This window comes from Xiphophorus hellerii, chromosome 13 (assembly GCF_003331165.1).
Source record: "Xiphophorus hellerii strain 12219 chromosome 13, Xiphophorus_hellerii-4.1, whole genome shotgun sequence".
NCBI lineage: Eukaryota > Metazoa > Chordata > Actinopteri > Cyprinodontiformes > Poeciliidae > Xiphophorus > Xiphophorus hellerii.
Window position 1 is genome coordinate 26,895,299 of NC_045684.1, and position 15,057 is coordinate 26,910,355.

The 15,057-nt window shown below is 44.7% G+C and overlaps 2 protein-coding genes across 8 annotated transcripts; one reads left to right on the forward strand and one right to left on the reverse strand.

Annotated features, from left to right (window-relative positions):
* Window positions 1-149: 149 nt before the first annotated feature.
* On the reverse strand, window positions 150-4,610 carry LOC116730845 (uncharacterized). The gene is made up of 7 exons (XM_032580360.1): window positions 4,469-4,610; window positions 2,687-3,037; window positions 2,483-2,581; window positions 2,014-2,340; window positions 1,615-1,947; window positions 645-956; window positions 150-559 (listed from the first exon to the last, which is right to left on the reverse strand). The coding sequence occupies exons 1-7, from the start codon at window positions 4,515-4,517 to the stop codon at window positions 480-482; spliced, it is 1,551 nt and encodes a 516-aa protein (XP_032436251.1). The 5' UTR covers window positions 4,518-4,610; the 3' UTR covers window positions 150-479.
* LOC116730848 (low affinity immunoglobulin gamma Fc region receptor II-a-like) lies at window positions 4,608-14,618 on the forward strand. 7 transcript variants are annotated; one of them, XM_032580362.1, is made up of 8 exons: window positions 4,608-4,814; window positions 4,915-4,995; window positions 5,085-5,117; window positions 6,089-6,124; window positions 6,248-6,514; window positions 6,584-6,826; window positions 6,904-7,101; window positions 7,194-7,496. In XM_032580362.1, the coding sequence occupies exons 2-8, from the start codon at window positions 4,986-4,988 to the stop codon at window positions 7,379-7,381; spliced, it is 975 nt and encodes a 324-aa protein (XP_032436253.1). In that variant the 5' UTR covers window positions 4,608-4,814; window positions 4,915-4,985; the 3' UTR covers window positions 7,382-7,496. The 7 variants fall into 7 exon arrangements, with proteins under 7 accessions (XP_032436253.1, XP_032436255.1, XP_032436257.1 ...); XM_032580364.1 differs by lacking the exons at window positions 6,584-6,826; window positions 6,904-7,101; window positions 7,194-7,496 and adding exons at window positions 13,425-13,667; window positions 13,748-13,948; window positions 14,108-14,618 and having other exon boundaries at window positions 4,608-4,995; XM_032580366.1 differs by lacking the exons at window positions 6,248-6,514; window positions 6,584-6,826; window positions 6,904-7,101; window positions 7,194-7,496 and adding exons at window positions 11,540-11,800; window positions 13,425-13,667; window positions 13,748-13,948; window positions 14,108-14,618 and having other exon boundaries at window positions 4,608-4,995.
* The last annotated feature ends 439 nt before the right edge of the window (window positions 14,619-15,057 follow it).

Below are 15,057 nucleotides of genomic sequence, written 5' to 3' on the forward strand. Positions count from 1 at the left end.
AAACAAAGGCAGTTTACAGTCCTATATTTGTCACGAGGCTGTCACAGCGTGCTTACAGATTATATATATATATAAAACCAGAATCAAAACCAGGTTTCATCTTTAGTTCAAAATTTTTATTTTCTTTTCTAAAAAATAAAAAAAAATTGTAAAAATAAAAAACTATTTTCCTTTTACTTGTTTTTATTTCATGTAAAAAAATAAATAAAAAAATCCTGAAAACCCATCAAAAATAAAAAGCAGAGGTACAGGGTCCTGCGTCCTGTCCAATCCGATGGGCTCTGTCCAGGGGACTGATGCTGTCAGGAGACAACATGTCTCTGGAGACAGAGGTCAGAGGTCAACCGCACTGTCCCTTCAGAGACTGGATCAGATTCTCAGAGAGCTGGAGGAGTTCAACTGAGGACGTCCTGCTGTCTTCCTGCTGAGGACAACGTCCTCATGTCCCTCCTGTCCCACTGGTGGACGCTGGTGACCGATTAGTTGGTTGGACGGTCCAGCAGAGGACAGTGTTCATTGGATGTCCCACTGATGTCCACAGCTGGTCCCTGGCTGCTGCCTGCAGAGGGACAGAGGACAGTGAGGTCAGAGGTCAGACCAGTTCCCTGTTGGCCTGGTATCAAATGGTTCTGGTTCTGACTCACCGCTGACTCTCAGCGTGATGGTCTTGGTCCTCTTGATGTCCCGGGTCTGGACCCTGCAGATGTACGTCCCGCTGTCCCGCTCCGTTGGGTTCTTCAGGATCAGGCTTAGGTCGCCGACCTCTGACCCGGTCTCCGTCCGGTCTCTGTAGAGCTGGTTCTGGTTCTCGGGCCAGTCCAAACCAACCCGATGGACGGTCAGCAGCGGTTCCGGTTCGGTGCGGCTCCACTCCACCTCGGTACCGGGAGGAACCCCCGAGGTTCTGAAGGGCAACTTGACCGAGTCCGCTCCCTGATCCACCAATACCTCACAGTCTGAGACAGAACCAACAGAACCATAAAAACCATCAGAACTAACAGAACCAAAACCAACAGAATCAGAAGCAACAGATCAGAGGTTCTACTGGTCTGAAACCAGAACCTGGTTCTGGTTCGAGTGAAAGTAAAATAATAAATAACATCAGTAGCATCTGGACCAGCAGATGGTTTGGTTCTGCTGGACCCAAATCGCTCCACTGGAAGGTTCTGTAATGAGTTTGATGAGGCAGAATAACGAACAGGAACCGTTTGACTTGATAAAGAGGTAAATATTTATTTATTCTTAAGGATTTTTAAATGTTTTAACTTGATAATAACCATGAGAACTGGCATAAGGCCCAAGACCGTTTAGCTACTAATCACACCACCCCCCATGGGGTTCAGGTTCAGGACACCACCAATTTGTTCTATGGACCCACCACTGGCTTCCTGATGACGTCACCAGCAGCTGCAGTTCGTGCTGCAGCAGAACCTCCAGTCAAAGTTCTGCCAGAAGAACCAAATGGTTCTGATCAGACAATCCGAACATCTGGACCCACCGGAACTCTAGAACCTCAGGACCAGATGGACACAACCCGTTCCCACTGACCTTTGACCTTCAGATAAACCTATTCCCACTGACCTCTGACCTGCAGGTTAACCCGTTCGTACTGACCTTTGACCTGGAGGTGGACCTGTTTCCTCAGCAGGATGTCTCCATCCCTACTGTGGACGCTGCAGGTGAAGGTCCTGTTGTCTCCGTCCATTGGATATCTCAGAGTCAGGCTCAGGTCTCCGGATATGAGCGGGTTCTGGTTCATCTCTGTTCTGGCTCTGTAGGAAGGACACTGCTCCTCGGGCCGGTCAGAACCGCTTTGGTACAGGTGGACCTTGCGGGTCCAGACCCGGTGGTAGCTCCACTCCACTACGGCATCTACTGGCAGTGGACTCGGGGCTCTGCAGGGCAGCAGGACGGACTCCACCCCCGAGTCCACCTCCACCTGAGGGACTGAGAAGACAGAGCGTCTTTAGCGTCTCAGAGTCTGGAGGACCTACTGTGGGCCGACCCACTGACCTTTGACCTGGAGCTCCACCTTCTTCTCCAGCAGCACCGCACTTGTCCTGCTGAACACAGTGCAGGTGAAGGTGCCGCTGTCCCGCTCCATAGGGTGTCTGAGCATCAGACACAGCAGGACGCCTTTCTTTAGCCTCTTCCTGATCTGGGTCCGGTCTGTGTAGACCCAGTGCTGCTCCTCGGGCCGGTCGGAACCGCTCTGGTACACGTGGACCTGCCGGCCCCTGCTGTCTGTCCACTCCACCAGGGAGTCCTCAGGGAAGCTGTCGATGGAGATACAGGGCAGCAGGACAGACTCCGCCCCTGATTTCACCTCCACCTGTTGGACTGAAAGGACAGCAGAGGACAAGATGAGCTGGATGGACAGCAGAACCGGACAGGTCTTCCGGACTGTTGAGTCCCTGAACTTGAAGCAGCTGAAAGTTTTGGACCAAATTGTCTGGTCCAAAAGTCAGATATTTGGACCGACCATTCTTCAGAAATTTTTTGAGACGCAGCAGCAGGCCGGCGATGGTAGCAGCAGTGACAGTCAGCAGAACCAGCAGAACCGTGAGCCAGACAGGAACTCCTGAGGACGAGACGAGAACCTGATGATGGATGCTCCAACCGTCTTCTCCAGCTTTGATGATGGACCGTCATGAGAACCATCTGTAAGGTTCTGGTCTGGACTCACCTGCTTCTCTCAGGACCTCCAGTGGAATCTGGGTTCTGGTTGAGTTCCCCCCCACCCTGTTGATGGTGCAGGTGTAAATGCTGCTGTCAGTCAGCGTCGGCCTCGTCAGGCTCAGGCTCAGGTCTCCGGTCCGCAGGGCATCCTCCTCCATGGAGGTTCTGCCTCTGTAGCGTTGGTTCTGGTTCTGAAGGTCTTCGCCTCGCTGGCTGTGCAGGTGAACGGTGGACGGGTTCAGGTCTTCCCGGCTCCACACCACCAGGTCTCTGTCCACATCAGGGAACCTACTGGAGCATGGCAGCACAACAGAATCCGCCCCCTCCAGAACCTGGACACCTGAGGCCTGAGGAGAACCTGCAGGACACAAGAGACACGGGTCAGAAACAAGGTCCACATTGGGTCAGAGTGGAGCTACAGCTGAGAAACCCTGAGGTTCTCTTGAATCTCTATAGATCGTCCTGGAGCTTCACTCAGACTCCAGATAGTCGCAAGATTGCCATCCCTGGAATCCAACCGGGCCTGTAGAACCAGTTCACTGGAACCCAGAGACCCTCCAGGTCCAATCGGGACTGTAGAACAGGTTCGCTAGAACCAGAGACCTTACAGATCCAACTGGGATCTTAGAACCAGTTCCCTGGAATCCAGAGATCCCCCAGGTCTGACAAAGACCGTAAAATTGGACTCTGTACTATCTGTAACTATGCCTGAGATTTCATTGTCCAGTTTTCCGATCGCCTACATTTCTGATGATAAATTCCGTCATTTCCCACAATCCCACTGGATCCTAGCAGGTTTAGTGAGCTAGTTGGGCGCATAGCCTTTCTGTCAGAGCAGCCAAGAGTCTCGCTCAGCCTTCTGTAACTGACTGCAGAGACTCTCAACCTTCTCGGCTTGGTGAAAGAAACAGTATGATGTTTTGAGAGATTCAGGTCGTTAATGTCTCCTGGTTTCAAACTGGGACCCAGTCCAGAACTCTCAGTTTCAAACAATCTTCTACCTGGACGATTTAATATGGCTGGTTCTGACCCACCTGGTACCCCAGCCTCATAGGTCTGGACAAATCTGGTTCCCTTATGATCCAACATCACTTCCTCTATTTCTTATTGTGTCTCTGCTTTGTCTTCACAAAGACGGCCGCTGGTCCTGATTCTGGTTATGCTGGAGGTTTCTTCCTGTTACAGGATAGTGTTTGCTCTCCACTGTCGCCCCCTGCTGTTCAGGAGGAGTGATGCTCCATGTTCTACTGGGTTTCCTCAAACTTTTTTTTAACTGATTTGAATGATTAATTAAACACACTGTACTGATTGCTGGTATTATTTTTCTCATTTTCTTCTTTAAACATCAGAACTTCTACATAACGTCATTTATATTTGTAAATATAGATTGGCATTTATTGACACTTTAGAATATTAAATCTGGTGTTTTGATCAGTAGCTTATTTATAGAAAACTCCTTTACTTTATGAGTTATTTCCTGGATGGTTATTTTTACTTTTACTTCAGTAAAAACATTTTAAAGTGGCATCTACAGAGTTAGAGGAGGATTTCTGGGGACTCTGCACACCTGAATATAAATAATAATCTATGACTGATGACTACATTTTCTAATAATGCTCAGTAGAAAATGTCCTGGTTTCATGGAGTGAGACACGGCAGCTGCTGTTGTCCCACCTGTTGTCCCACCTGTGCTCAGGAATGTGAACCAGTCAGACTGCAGCTGCTCCTTCAGAAGTCGTCGCTACTGTTTGTCTCAGACAGAAACCCGACTGAGTTCGGTTGATCTTACCGAGCAGCAGGATGACCGTCAGTCCTCCCGTCTTCAGGAAGTCCAACATGACCACGATCCGTGGTTCTGGATGGTTCTGGTTGGTTTTGGACGACCCAGAGACGGACGGCTTCAGACTGAACTTCAATCTGGCGGGCGGAGCTTCAAGCTTTGAACTTCCAGTGAAGAAGAAAGAGGAAATAGCTTCACTTTGCTGGCCCAGAAGCTGGCAGGAGAACCAGTCCAACCAGAACCAAACATGGAGACGCAGCATTCAGCTTCTATTCAGTTTCTTTAAGGCTAAAAACCCAGCTGGTTAGAGTTTGATTAATAAATGGAACACTGTTCCACATATCTGATGGTTTTGGTAATGTTGACAGATTATAAAGTTTGTTATTCATAATTAATTTCTGTTTGATGTTTTTAGGATGTGAAACATTTTGATCTGCTGTGTTTTTGACATGCAGAGGTGACATGTCCCTCGGCTGCTGTCTCTGTCTCAGCTTCCTGTTCAGGCATCAGATGATGTCATCAGGTGATGTCATCAGGTGATGCTCAGTAACATCAGCAGCAGGAAGTGATGAAGTTGAAGGCATCACTGTTGATCAGATTAACATTCAGACGTTCATCCTTCCAGACATGAGAACTCCGTCTGTCTGCTTGGCGATTGGTGAGTCCCACTCTGCACACCTTCACCACCACCACCATCTTCATCATCATCATCATCATCATCATCATTATCACCACCATCATCAGCTCCAGGTTCTCTGTCCGCTCCAGGCTTCAAAGCGGTCAGAGATCTGAGCATTTATCATTATAATGTTTTTATGGTTCTGTATATTTGATGGTTTAAATCAGAACCCAAATCCTTACTGCAGACTTGTGGCCCTCAGTCCAGATCTTGATCCAGAAAACAGATATGGATCCATTCTGGGTTTTCAGGTCTGAAGAGCCAAAGCTCCATCAGTTTGGTTTGAACTGCTAAAGATGTGACAACGATCTGTTGATGGGCTTTAACTTGGCTAGACAACTGCAGGTTACAGGTCAAGTGAGCGGGCTGCTAATTTTGGGTTAGCTTTGCATACTAATAGTTCACCAGGAAAAGAAAGATGGAGGATTAAAACCGTCAGACTGTCGGTTTATGGTTCACTGCTGATGGATTTATGTATTCTACGTCCAACAATACTAACTGGGTCAGGTACTGTTGGATCTGGCTCTGTTCAGCTCAGTGGAAACTTCTGATTCAGATCAAAGAAATGAAGAAGAAAACTTGCGCAGTGACCTGTTTTAATCACCATGGAAACCACTGCTGGACGTCCATCTTGTCCTCCGTTATCTGATGGTGGTTTGATTTCTGCTGATCGCAGCTTTTTCACCGAGATGTCTGATCTGAATCGGACCTGCACCAGATTCTGGTTTCCGGTCCCTCAACGACTGCAAGATTCTGAAGGTCCTGAAAGGTTCTGAAAGGTTCTGGAACAAACTTTGAGGTTCTTCTATCTAACGTTCAACTCTTGCAGTTTTCTCACATCAGACTCCAATAATTCTCTGACCGGTGGAAGCTCCAAATCCTAAAGTTCTTCTTTCCACCAAACTTTCTGTAGCTCAGAGCAACAGCTAACTGTCTCTCTGATCTTCCAGGTCTTCTGCTGACGGTTGGACCGACCGTCTCTGCAGGTAAGACCAGAGAAGAAGACCAGGAGGACCTGAAGTCCCTCCGGACATGAAAACAGCTGTCCAATCTGTCCCTCCATCTGTCCTTCTGTCCCTCTCTCCATCTGTCCCTCCGTCTATCCCCAGTGTCTTTGAGGGTGAGTCCAGACCTGCAGCAGTTCTTCAGGGACCAGTCGGTGAATCTCAGCTGTGAAGACCCGTTAGACTCTGTTGGTTTGGTGGTGAAGAAGAAGAAGATGACAGGAGGTCCATCAGCGTCCTGCGGTGTGGACTTTGGGAGGTTGTCTTCTCCTTCCTCCTGTTGTCTTTGGGCTCACCAGGACTTCTCTGGGTCGTACTGGTGTGAGACCAGAACCGGAGTCTGGAGCGACCGGGTCAACATCACAGCCTCAGGTACAGAACCTCTTATCTGCTCTGAATATTTCAGATGGACTTCAGCTTCACTCCGTTTCTGTTCCTCAGATAAACGTCTGATCCTGCAGATCCCTGCACTTCCTGTAGGAACAGGATGTGATGTCACTCTGAACTGCACAGGAAAGAACCAACGCGCCGTCGCTGCGTACTTCTTCTTCAATGGGCATCTGGTTGGTTCTGATCTCAGAGAGAACCTTGTCCTCCAGAACCTCCAACCGTCTGATGAAGGTTCCTACTGGTGCTCTACTGATGAGTTTGGGTCGTCCCTTAAGAGCCTGCTGAGGGTCAGAGGTCAGGAAGATGGCATCACTTCCTGTCTAAAGCCGCATGCTGATGATGAAAGATCTGATCCAGGATTTTTCCTGCAGGTTCTCCAACCCCAAATACCTTTTGGTCCTCTCCTGCCGTCCACCAGTCCTCCCTGTCTCCTCCATCCAACTCCTCCATCTTCATCCCAGTCCTATCAACAGCAGGTTCTCTAGTTTCTCTGGTTCTGGTCATTTTGCTGATTCTGCTGTTTCTGCTGGTTCTGGTGGTGTCTCTGGGTCCATGGAAACATCAGGAAGGTGAGCTGTCCGTCCATCATGTCCATGTTCCACTAGTGAGGAAGACCTGATTCTGCCTGTTAACCTGTCCTCTCTGTCTGTCTCTTGTCCAGGCAGGAACCAGCAATGTCTTCCAGGTGGCGCCACCTCCACCCAGGTCGTCTTCAGACCTTCAGCCAATGGGATTCCATTCAGACGTTCACATGACTGTCCCGTCCAATCAGAGATGACCTCCTGCAGATACAGCTGCAGTCCCTCTGGTGAAGCTCAGGTGTTTGGTTCCTCAGGTTTTCATATCTAATAATAAATCTGTTCTGATATCCATCCAGAGATGTTTCTGGATGGTTTATAAACCAGTTTAAGACTCGTTTACTGATTGAATGAACACAAAGAAATAAAAGAAAAATGAATGAAAACTGAGTTTGTTTTTATTCCATTCAAACTGTTGAAGAAAAAGAGGAGAAGGAACCATAAATAACCTGGACTTTTATATAGGCCATCACAGCTCAGCGCTGCTCTGAACATGTGGCGAAGGCAGGAAATTTGAGGGCAGGAATTAGGTGAGGTCACATGTTGACATGTCAGTGTGATGAGCTCTGGTCTGCGTGAGCTTTATGTGGAAGTTATTCCTCCTGCATGGTCAGATTATGAGGTTTGGCCACGCCCACATGCTGTGGTGCAGCCAAAAGATTTTGATCACTTTTGACCTCAAGACTGCTGAGTGATTCTGAAGTCTGCATATCAAAAGCCACAGGAGAAGTTCACTCAGATATGACGTATAAAAAAAGACAAAATGGCAGCTTTGATACAAAATGGTTGACTTCCTGTGGGGTTATCCAAGACTCCAAGAGATTTTATTAGGTGGTCCTGATAAGATACACATGTAGCAAATTTCATACTCCTTGGTCTGATGTTTTAATGCTCCTAGGAGGCGCTGTGGAGGTATTAAGCCACGCCCACCAAATATTTGGCTCAATATCTTTTGGGAGCTCGGCCGTGATTGATCATATTGAATTTTATGCAATCTAGATATCTGAACTACAGTTCAAGTAAGTTTATGTTAACCGAGTCAAGATGGTGAAATATGGACCTGTTTTCAGGGGGCTGGGCTTGAGTAATCTATTTGACCATTGAGTCTTGCCAATGAACTGGTGAGGACCAGTCAAAGCAGGTTTCATGCTTTTGAACCTTTCTGAGAAGTAGTAATGGGAATGTTTACTTTTTTAGTGTGTAGTCAAAATTCAAGTCCAGGCCACGCCCCTTCAACATGCACAAGAAGTCACAATTTTGGTAACTTTAGATCCTCCGTGTCTTATAAGCAAAGTCACCAAGTTTGAAATTGATTGATCAAAATCTCTAGGAAGAGTTTGATCAAATACAGAAGCTAAAGAAAAATCAGAACTTGATTCCAAGATGGCGGACTTCATGTTTTATGTAGAGCATCAGTGCCAGAGAGTTTTCTGTGGGTCTTCGGGAGTTCTATGTGTTACCAAATGTCATAGCTCTATGATAAAGTGGGGTCAAAGCTGAGGTTGCCAGGAGGCGCTGCTGAGATATTTCTGTTTCCAAAGCACTTTAAATATGTCAGTTTAATTCACCAGATGCATGTATAAAGGAATAATTAGTCAAAGTTTGAGGCCAGGCCATGCCACTTCAACATGCACAAAAAGTAATATGGTAACTTATGTCTTCTGAGCAAACTGACTAGGTTTCCCACCAATCAACCAATCACGTAAGAGTTTGATCTAGTAGAGGTTGTTAAAGGCTAAAACAAGGTAAAAACCAATCCGTTTGCAGCAGGTCAGATCTTCTGACATTTACAGATCATCAGGTCTTCATCATCGTCATCATCATCAGCCCTACAAGCAGCAGGTGGAGTCACGTCCGCATGAAGAGACGAGGCTGAAGCTTTTCTATCAGACCGACGTTCAGTCATCAATCAGACAAGATGAAGATCTCAGCGGGTCGTTTGCTGCTTGGTGAGTCCATCATCCAACCATCATCCATCCATCATCCATCCATCATCCATCCATCATCCATCCATCATCCATCCATCATCCATCCATTAATCATCCATCATCCAACCACAACCCAAACATCATCCATCCATCATCAAACCATCATCTGTCCAATAACTCTTGAGAATCTTCAGCAAATGTTCAGTGTTTCAGTAGTCTGATTGGGTTTCACTGGACCCAGTGACACCAGTAGGAGACCAATGGGTCGAGTGGTTTCATTGGACCCAGTGACACCAGTAGGAGACCAGTGGGTCGAGTGGGAAACCAGTGGGTCCAGTGGGAAACCAGTGAGAAACCTTGGTGGGTCGGTAGTTTTATAGATTAATAAATCGAGGTACTAACTTGCCGATCTTTATGGTAAAGTTCTGGTTCTGGTTCTCTGAGAGTATTAATGCAGAAAGTAGAACACTGACCTGTTTTCCTTTGGAAGTGGGTCGTACTGGAGGAAATCGCCATCTGTGATCTGAAGCCACTTCCTGTTGATCGAAGCGGTTCTTCTGACTGGCAGGTCAACATGTGAGGTTTTGCTTAGAGATACGGATCTTCTGACATTTACAGTTCAGGTTATCTGATCGGACAGAACCAGAGCGCCTGGTCGGAAGGTTCTGCAGAACTCATCAGAACTTTCCAAGAGTCCATAAGGTTTCCATGAGTAATATGAGATCTGAAAATACTCACAACAATAATCATTTACTTATTCACTAGAAATAAAAAGAGTTGAAGAAACAACTAATAATCTCCTTAAAGTCAGAGTTACATCAACTTCCCTTCATCTGAGATACTAAATATGAACTAAAACTATTTACACTGAAATAGAGGACAATGTCATAAAAAAATTACATATAAACATTCATTTATTACAACCAAACAAATGAATATCACTCAAATTTTTATTTAATCAGAACTTAAAAATTATCTAAGATCTGTTTTATCTTTAAATTTGTATGGAAGAAGGATATTAAAAACTTTAAACCGTATTTGAGCAACATGAATATTAGTTATTGCTGAAAACTTTAGTTTTTGTATAAAGAATAATTTATCTGATATCTCTGCTCTGTTAGAAGTTCTTACTGTGTTTATTATAAAATCAGAATTTCATTTCAGGTGTTTTTCCCCAAACCTCTGGGAACATTGTAATTATGGAGCTATTATTGATTAATCAGGAAAATTAACATGTTTATGAATTATTTAACTTTATATAATATTCTGACGAACTCACACCAAATCATCCATTAATAATTTATGCTTGTAGACAGTTTTTATGTTTTCAATGTAGCAAATATAAAAAAATTAAATTGAGGATTTTACACTTTTTACTTTTTACTATTTTTATTAAATTTTTAATGTCCGGATCAGGGCTTTAATTTTAATTGTTTTAAATAAAAAATTCAGTGTGAACCAAAACTAATTTCAGCAAAATTGATACAAACATGAATAATGTGGAAATAAACTAATTTAACCGTGCTTTAGAATATTCGGTCCATATGTGATTATAAAATTGTCTGAAATTAATAATTTATTCACAATATTTCAGTTTACGAGTTAATCTCTCTATATTAATTAACATGTTTCTGCTTTTCCACTAAGATTTTAAAATGAATGGAGTCAGGAGACATTTTTAAATGGCGGTGATTAGAAAATAAAAGCCAACTTCTACTTTCATTAAATTTATCTATAGAAACTAATAAATCAGATGTGAACAAAGAATTTCATTATGCTAATAAGTATATTTTACTAAAGCCATATTATTTACAATCTGAAATTGGAAAAAACACATGGGACTGTAGTTGTAGCTAAAAATAGATTTTTCAGAAATAGATCTATGAAAAATAGAAATTAACAGACATTAATAAAAGAGATGACAGAAATAGAATAAAAGGATGTAAATAAATTATTTTAAAATGTATTTAAAAGGAAGTTTACATCAGAGGTAAATACAAGGAATCCTGAAACACTCATTTTGATTTTATTAATAAATTATGTAAGGACAGGGAGTAATAAAATGATCATTACCTACCATGGGGTTTTATGGGACTCAAATTATTAGATAATAAAATCTGATTAGTATTTTATACTCTAAATGTGTTTTTCTCCAGATTAAACTCGTCCTAACAGTCTTTTGTACAGCAACGATGACAAAATGTAATGTTGACTGCGTTTCTAAGACTTTGTGCTTCTGTGTTTTAATGATATAAAAGCTCTTTGAAATGCCTTGTTGATTGATTGATCATAAAACATAAATATGGAACTCTTGGAGACTTGCAGTGAAATCTGAGGAAACTTTGCTCAGTGAAGTAATGGCCCCTGACCTCTGACATTTGTTTCAGGTGCATCTCTGCTGCTGCTGGTTTCTGCACCGACAGATTCTGCAGGTGAGTTCAGGACAGTTAGACAATCTGATGTAGACCAGCCTGTCCATCTGTCCCTCCTTCTGTCCCCAGTGTCTCTGAGGGTGAGTCCAGACTTGCAGCAGTTCTTCGGGGACCAGACGGTGAATCTCAGCTGTGAAGACCAGTTGGACTCTGACGGTTTGGTGGTGAAGAAGAAGAAGACCGGAGGTCCATCAGCGTCCTGTGGAGCAGACTTTGGGAGATTGTCTTCTCCTTTCTGTTTACTGAATGAATACAAGAACTTCTCTGGGTCCTACTGGTGTGAGACCAAAACTGGAGACCGAAGCGACTTGATCAACATCATCGTCTCAGGTACAGAGCCTTGGCCTCCTTCTGAACTCGGACTATCGAGGATTATCCAAGTGGGCTGGCGGTGGTTAGGTTTAGTGGTAGGAATGTGCAATAAACAGTATAACTGGTAGAAATGTGGCCTACGATAGAGATGTGTAGTCTACCGGCCAACCACGGCAATGCTTATTGACAACGTAACCGGCCGGCATCAAAACAGAGGGAGAGGAAAGCAGCATGGTTTAACGCAAGGGTAGGGCTGTTAAAAAAAGCAAGTACAAAAGACATCAATTATCTGGACCTGGTTCAGGTTAAACCCCACACAGTCTTACTATGCTCAGAAGCAGTGCTGCAGACAGCGTGGAAACTGTCTGCGCACTGGAAACACAAACAGGAACGGATCTGCACACTCGTGTCCCATGGGATCCTTTGGGATGAGCACGGGGTAAAGCTCGATGAGTCCAATGGATCCTGTTTCTAATAACATTTTAGTGCGTTCGCACAGGGCGCCAAACGGGCTAGGACCGCCTCTGCTCATAGCATCAGACTTTAGCCATGGTAACACAACAATCAAACTATGAAGATTATTGTTTGCACTTTTACAAAGTAATCTTGTCAGTTAAAGCTTAAATTTAAAAGTTAAACAATTAAAAAAGTTCAATTTATCTCTGCCAAAACTGTTAAATCAGTTAGCATTCCCAGTAAACATATTAAAATTTTGGATCTGTTAAAATTCAAGACCCTGAAGGTCTGGGATCTTAAGCAGCTGCTTAGTGTGCTTTGCCTTGAGCCGGCTTTGTCATCATGTCAAACATCACCTGTCAGTCACTGACACTATGAGCAACATTAATCAGTCCATATCAGTAGCAAAAGCAAAGTGTGAATCCAAATGACGACCAAAGAAAGCTGAGAGCTAAAATAGAAAGCCCTGAGCAACAAACCTCTGACCTGTCTGGTTCTTCCTCTAGTTCTGTTTCTCCGCCAGACATGAAGGTTCAGATAAAACGCCTTACAGCAGCTTTAGAGAGGTTGAATATTTTCTTAACTGCAAACTGTTTTAGCTCTTATGGCTGTTAAATATTATTTACACAGCATTTAAAATATCAGCAGTAAAGATTTTCTGCATAGACTCTCACAGCTAACGACTCAGTTCAGGCAATAGAGTTCAGTTTTCTAGTTAAACACAGAGCAGGCAGAGAGCCAGTGATGAAAGTTTGAACGAATTAATGACTAAACTTATAGACTCAAAGAGGTGAGGCAGGAAACACAGGAAACAGTTACATAAAGCAGACAAGTAAAACGAAGGGACCGGTGAGGAAGCAGTGAGACCAGGTTATATACTGGGAGAGATTGCTGGAGTAGCAGAGCGGAGCTGATTGGCTAACAGGGTGTGAGGGGAGGAGCATCAGGCAGACTGAGGGAGAAGCACAAATAAACCAAACTACAAACCCAGAAAAGCCAAAACAACCCAACATCCCAACAACGGTTTATCTGATATGTTATGAATGAACACATTTATATTGTTGCTGTTAATAGAATTTATTACTGAAGGGTTTATTGCTCATTAGAATTTCAGCTGGTCAGTTGATCCAGTTTGTCCTTTTCCTCCACCGTCCGACTTCAGCTTCACTCTGTTTCTGTTCCTCAGATAAACGTCTGATCCTGCAGATCCCTGCACTTCCTGTAGGAACAGGAAGTGATGTCACTCTGAACTGCACAGGGAAGAACCAACGCGCTGTCCCTGCGTACTTCTTCTTCAACGGGAATCTGGTCGGTTCTGATCTCAGAGAGAACCTTGTCCTCCAGAACCTCCAACCGTCTGACGAAGGTTCCTACAGGTGCTCTACTGATGAGTTCGGGTCATCTCTTCCGAGCCTGCTGAGGGTCAGAGGTCAGGACGATGAGATCACGTCTGGACTCATCTACAGGCACCGTAGATGAGTCCGACTGACTGATGGGTGTCTGCTGCAGGTCGTCCTCCTCCTTCTGCCTCCAGAACCACCAGAGCCTCGTCCAGCTGTGGTCCTCTGGTCCAGATCAGTCCTCCTCCTCCTCCACCTGTCAGCTCCATTGTCTTCATCCCTCTGATGGCTGCTGGGGCCTCTGTGGTCCCACTGGCTCTGCTGGTTCTGGTTCTGGTTCTGGGTCTGTGGCTGTGGAGGAAACAATCAGGTAGGAGATCCTTCTGGGTCCAGCAGGTGATCCGGTCCACTTAACCTGGTCCAGCTGATTCATGAAGGGACAATCCTCACTGATGAAGCTCCAGTGGAGTCCAGAACCCGGTTCTGTTGACCCACTGTTTGTCCCCTCGTCTCCTTGTCATCTCTGCAGGAAGGAACCGTTCTTCTTCTTCTACTGCTGCTGTCCCTGATGTGACCTATGCTCAGATCAACTTCAGGAAATCAACCAATCGGGTTCCGTCCCAGTGGACAAGTGTCCGTCCCCATGACAACGAGGAGGACTTTGGCTTCCCGCCATACTGTGACCCAATCACAGGCTAGTCCTGGTTGGAGCAGCTAATCAGGATGAAGAAGGAAAGCAGTTTGGGTCAACGATCTGTAACCATTTCCTGAGTTTGGACCCAAACTGATGGGTTGTGTAGAACGGGTTGGAGCGGTTCTGATGATAAAAATGTTTCCTGCTGATTTGGTTAATTTTCTCAGTTTTGTTCTTGTTTTGCTTGTTTGATCTTTTATTGCTTTATTTCTTACATTTGATCAGTTTTTTGTTCATTTATCTGAAACTTGTTGCAGATCAATGATTGTAGTTTTCAGCCATAAATAAAAATGATTGAACTCTGGTTCTAAAGTTAAAGTCAGAGTCCGAGTCCTTCATCATTGGTCCGGTCCAGACTCAGTCTGTTCCTCTGAGTCCCAGAGATCAGGAGGTGAAGGAGCCTCTGTCTCTGCCCAGTAGGAGGCAGCAGAGCTCCAGGTAGGAACCGCCTCTGGAGGAACCAGCAGCAGAAGGATCAGGTGAAGGTTTTACAAGTCCCAAGTCTTTATTGGCATCTGTCACGTTCTAAGTCTGAACCTGAGAGTTTCAGGTCATTTCCTGTTTCATCAATGCTGCAGTGAAGCATTAAATTCAAATTCAAATTAAATTCAAATTTAAAAATACTTTATTAATCCCAAAGGGAAATTAAATGTTGGTGTAACTCTTTAATTCCTCAAAGAGTTATTGTAGATGGTGATGGCTGTTCTGCAACGGTCTGCACTGCACTGAGTCCAGAACAGAAGAAAACTCACCCATCAGTCATCAGCGACTACAGAGCTGTAGCC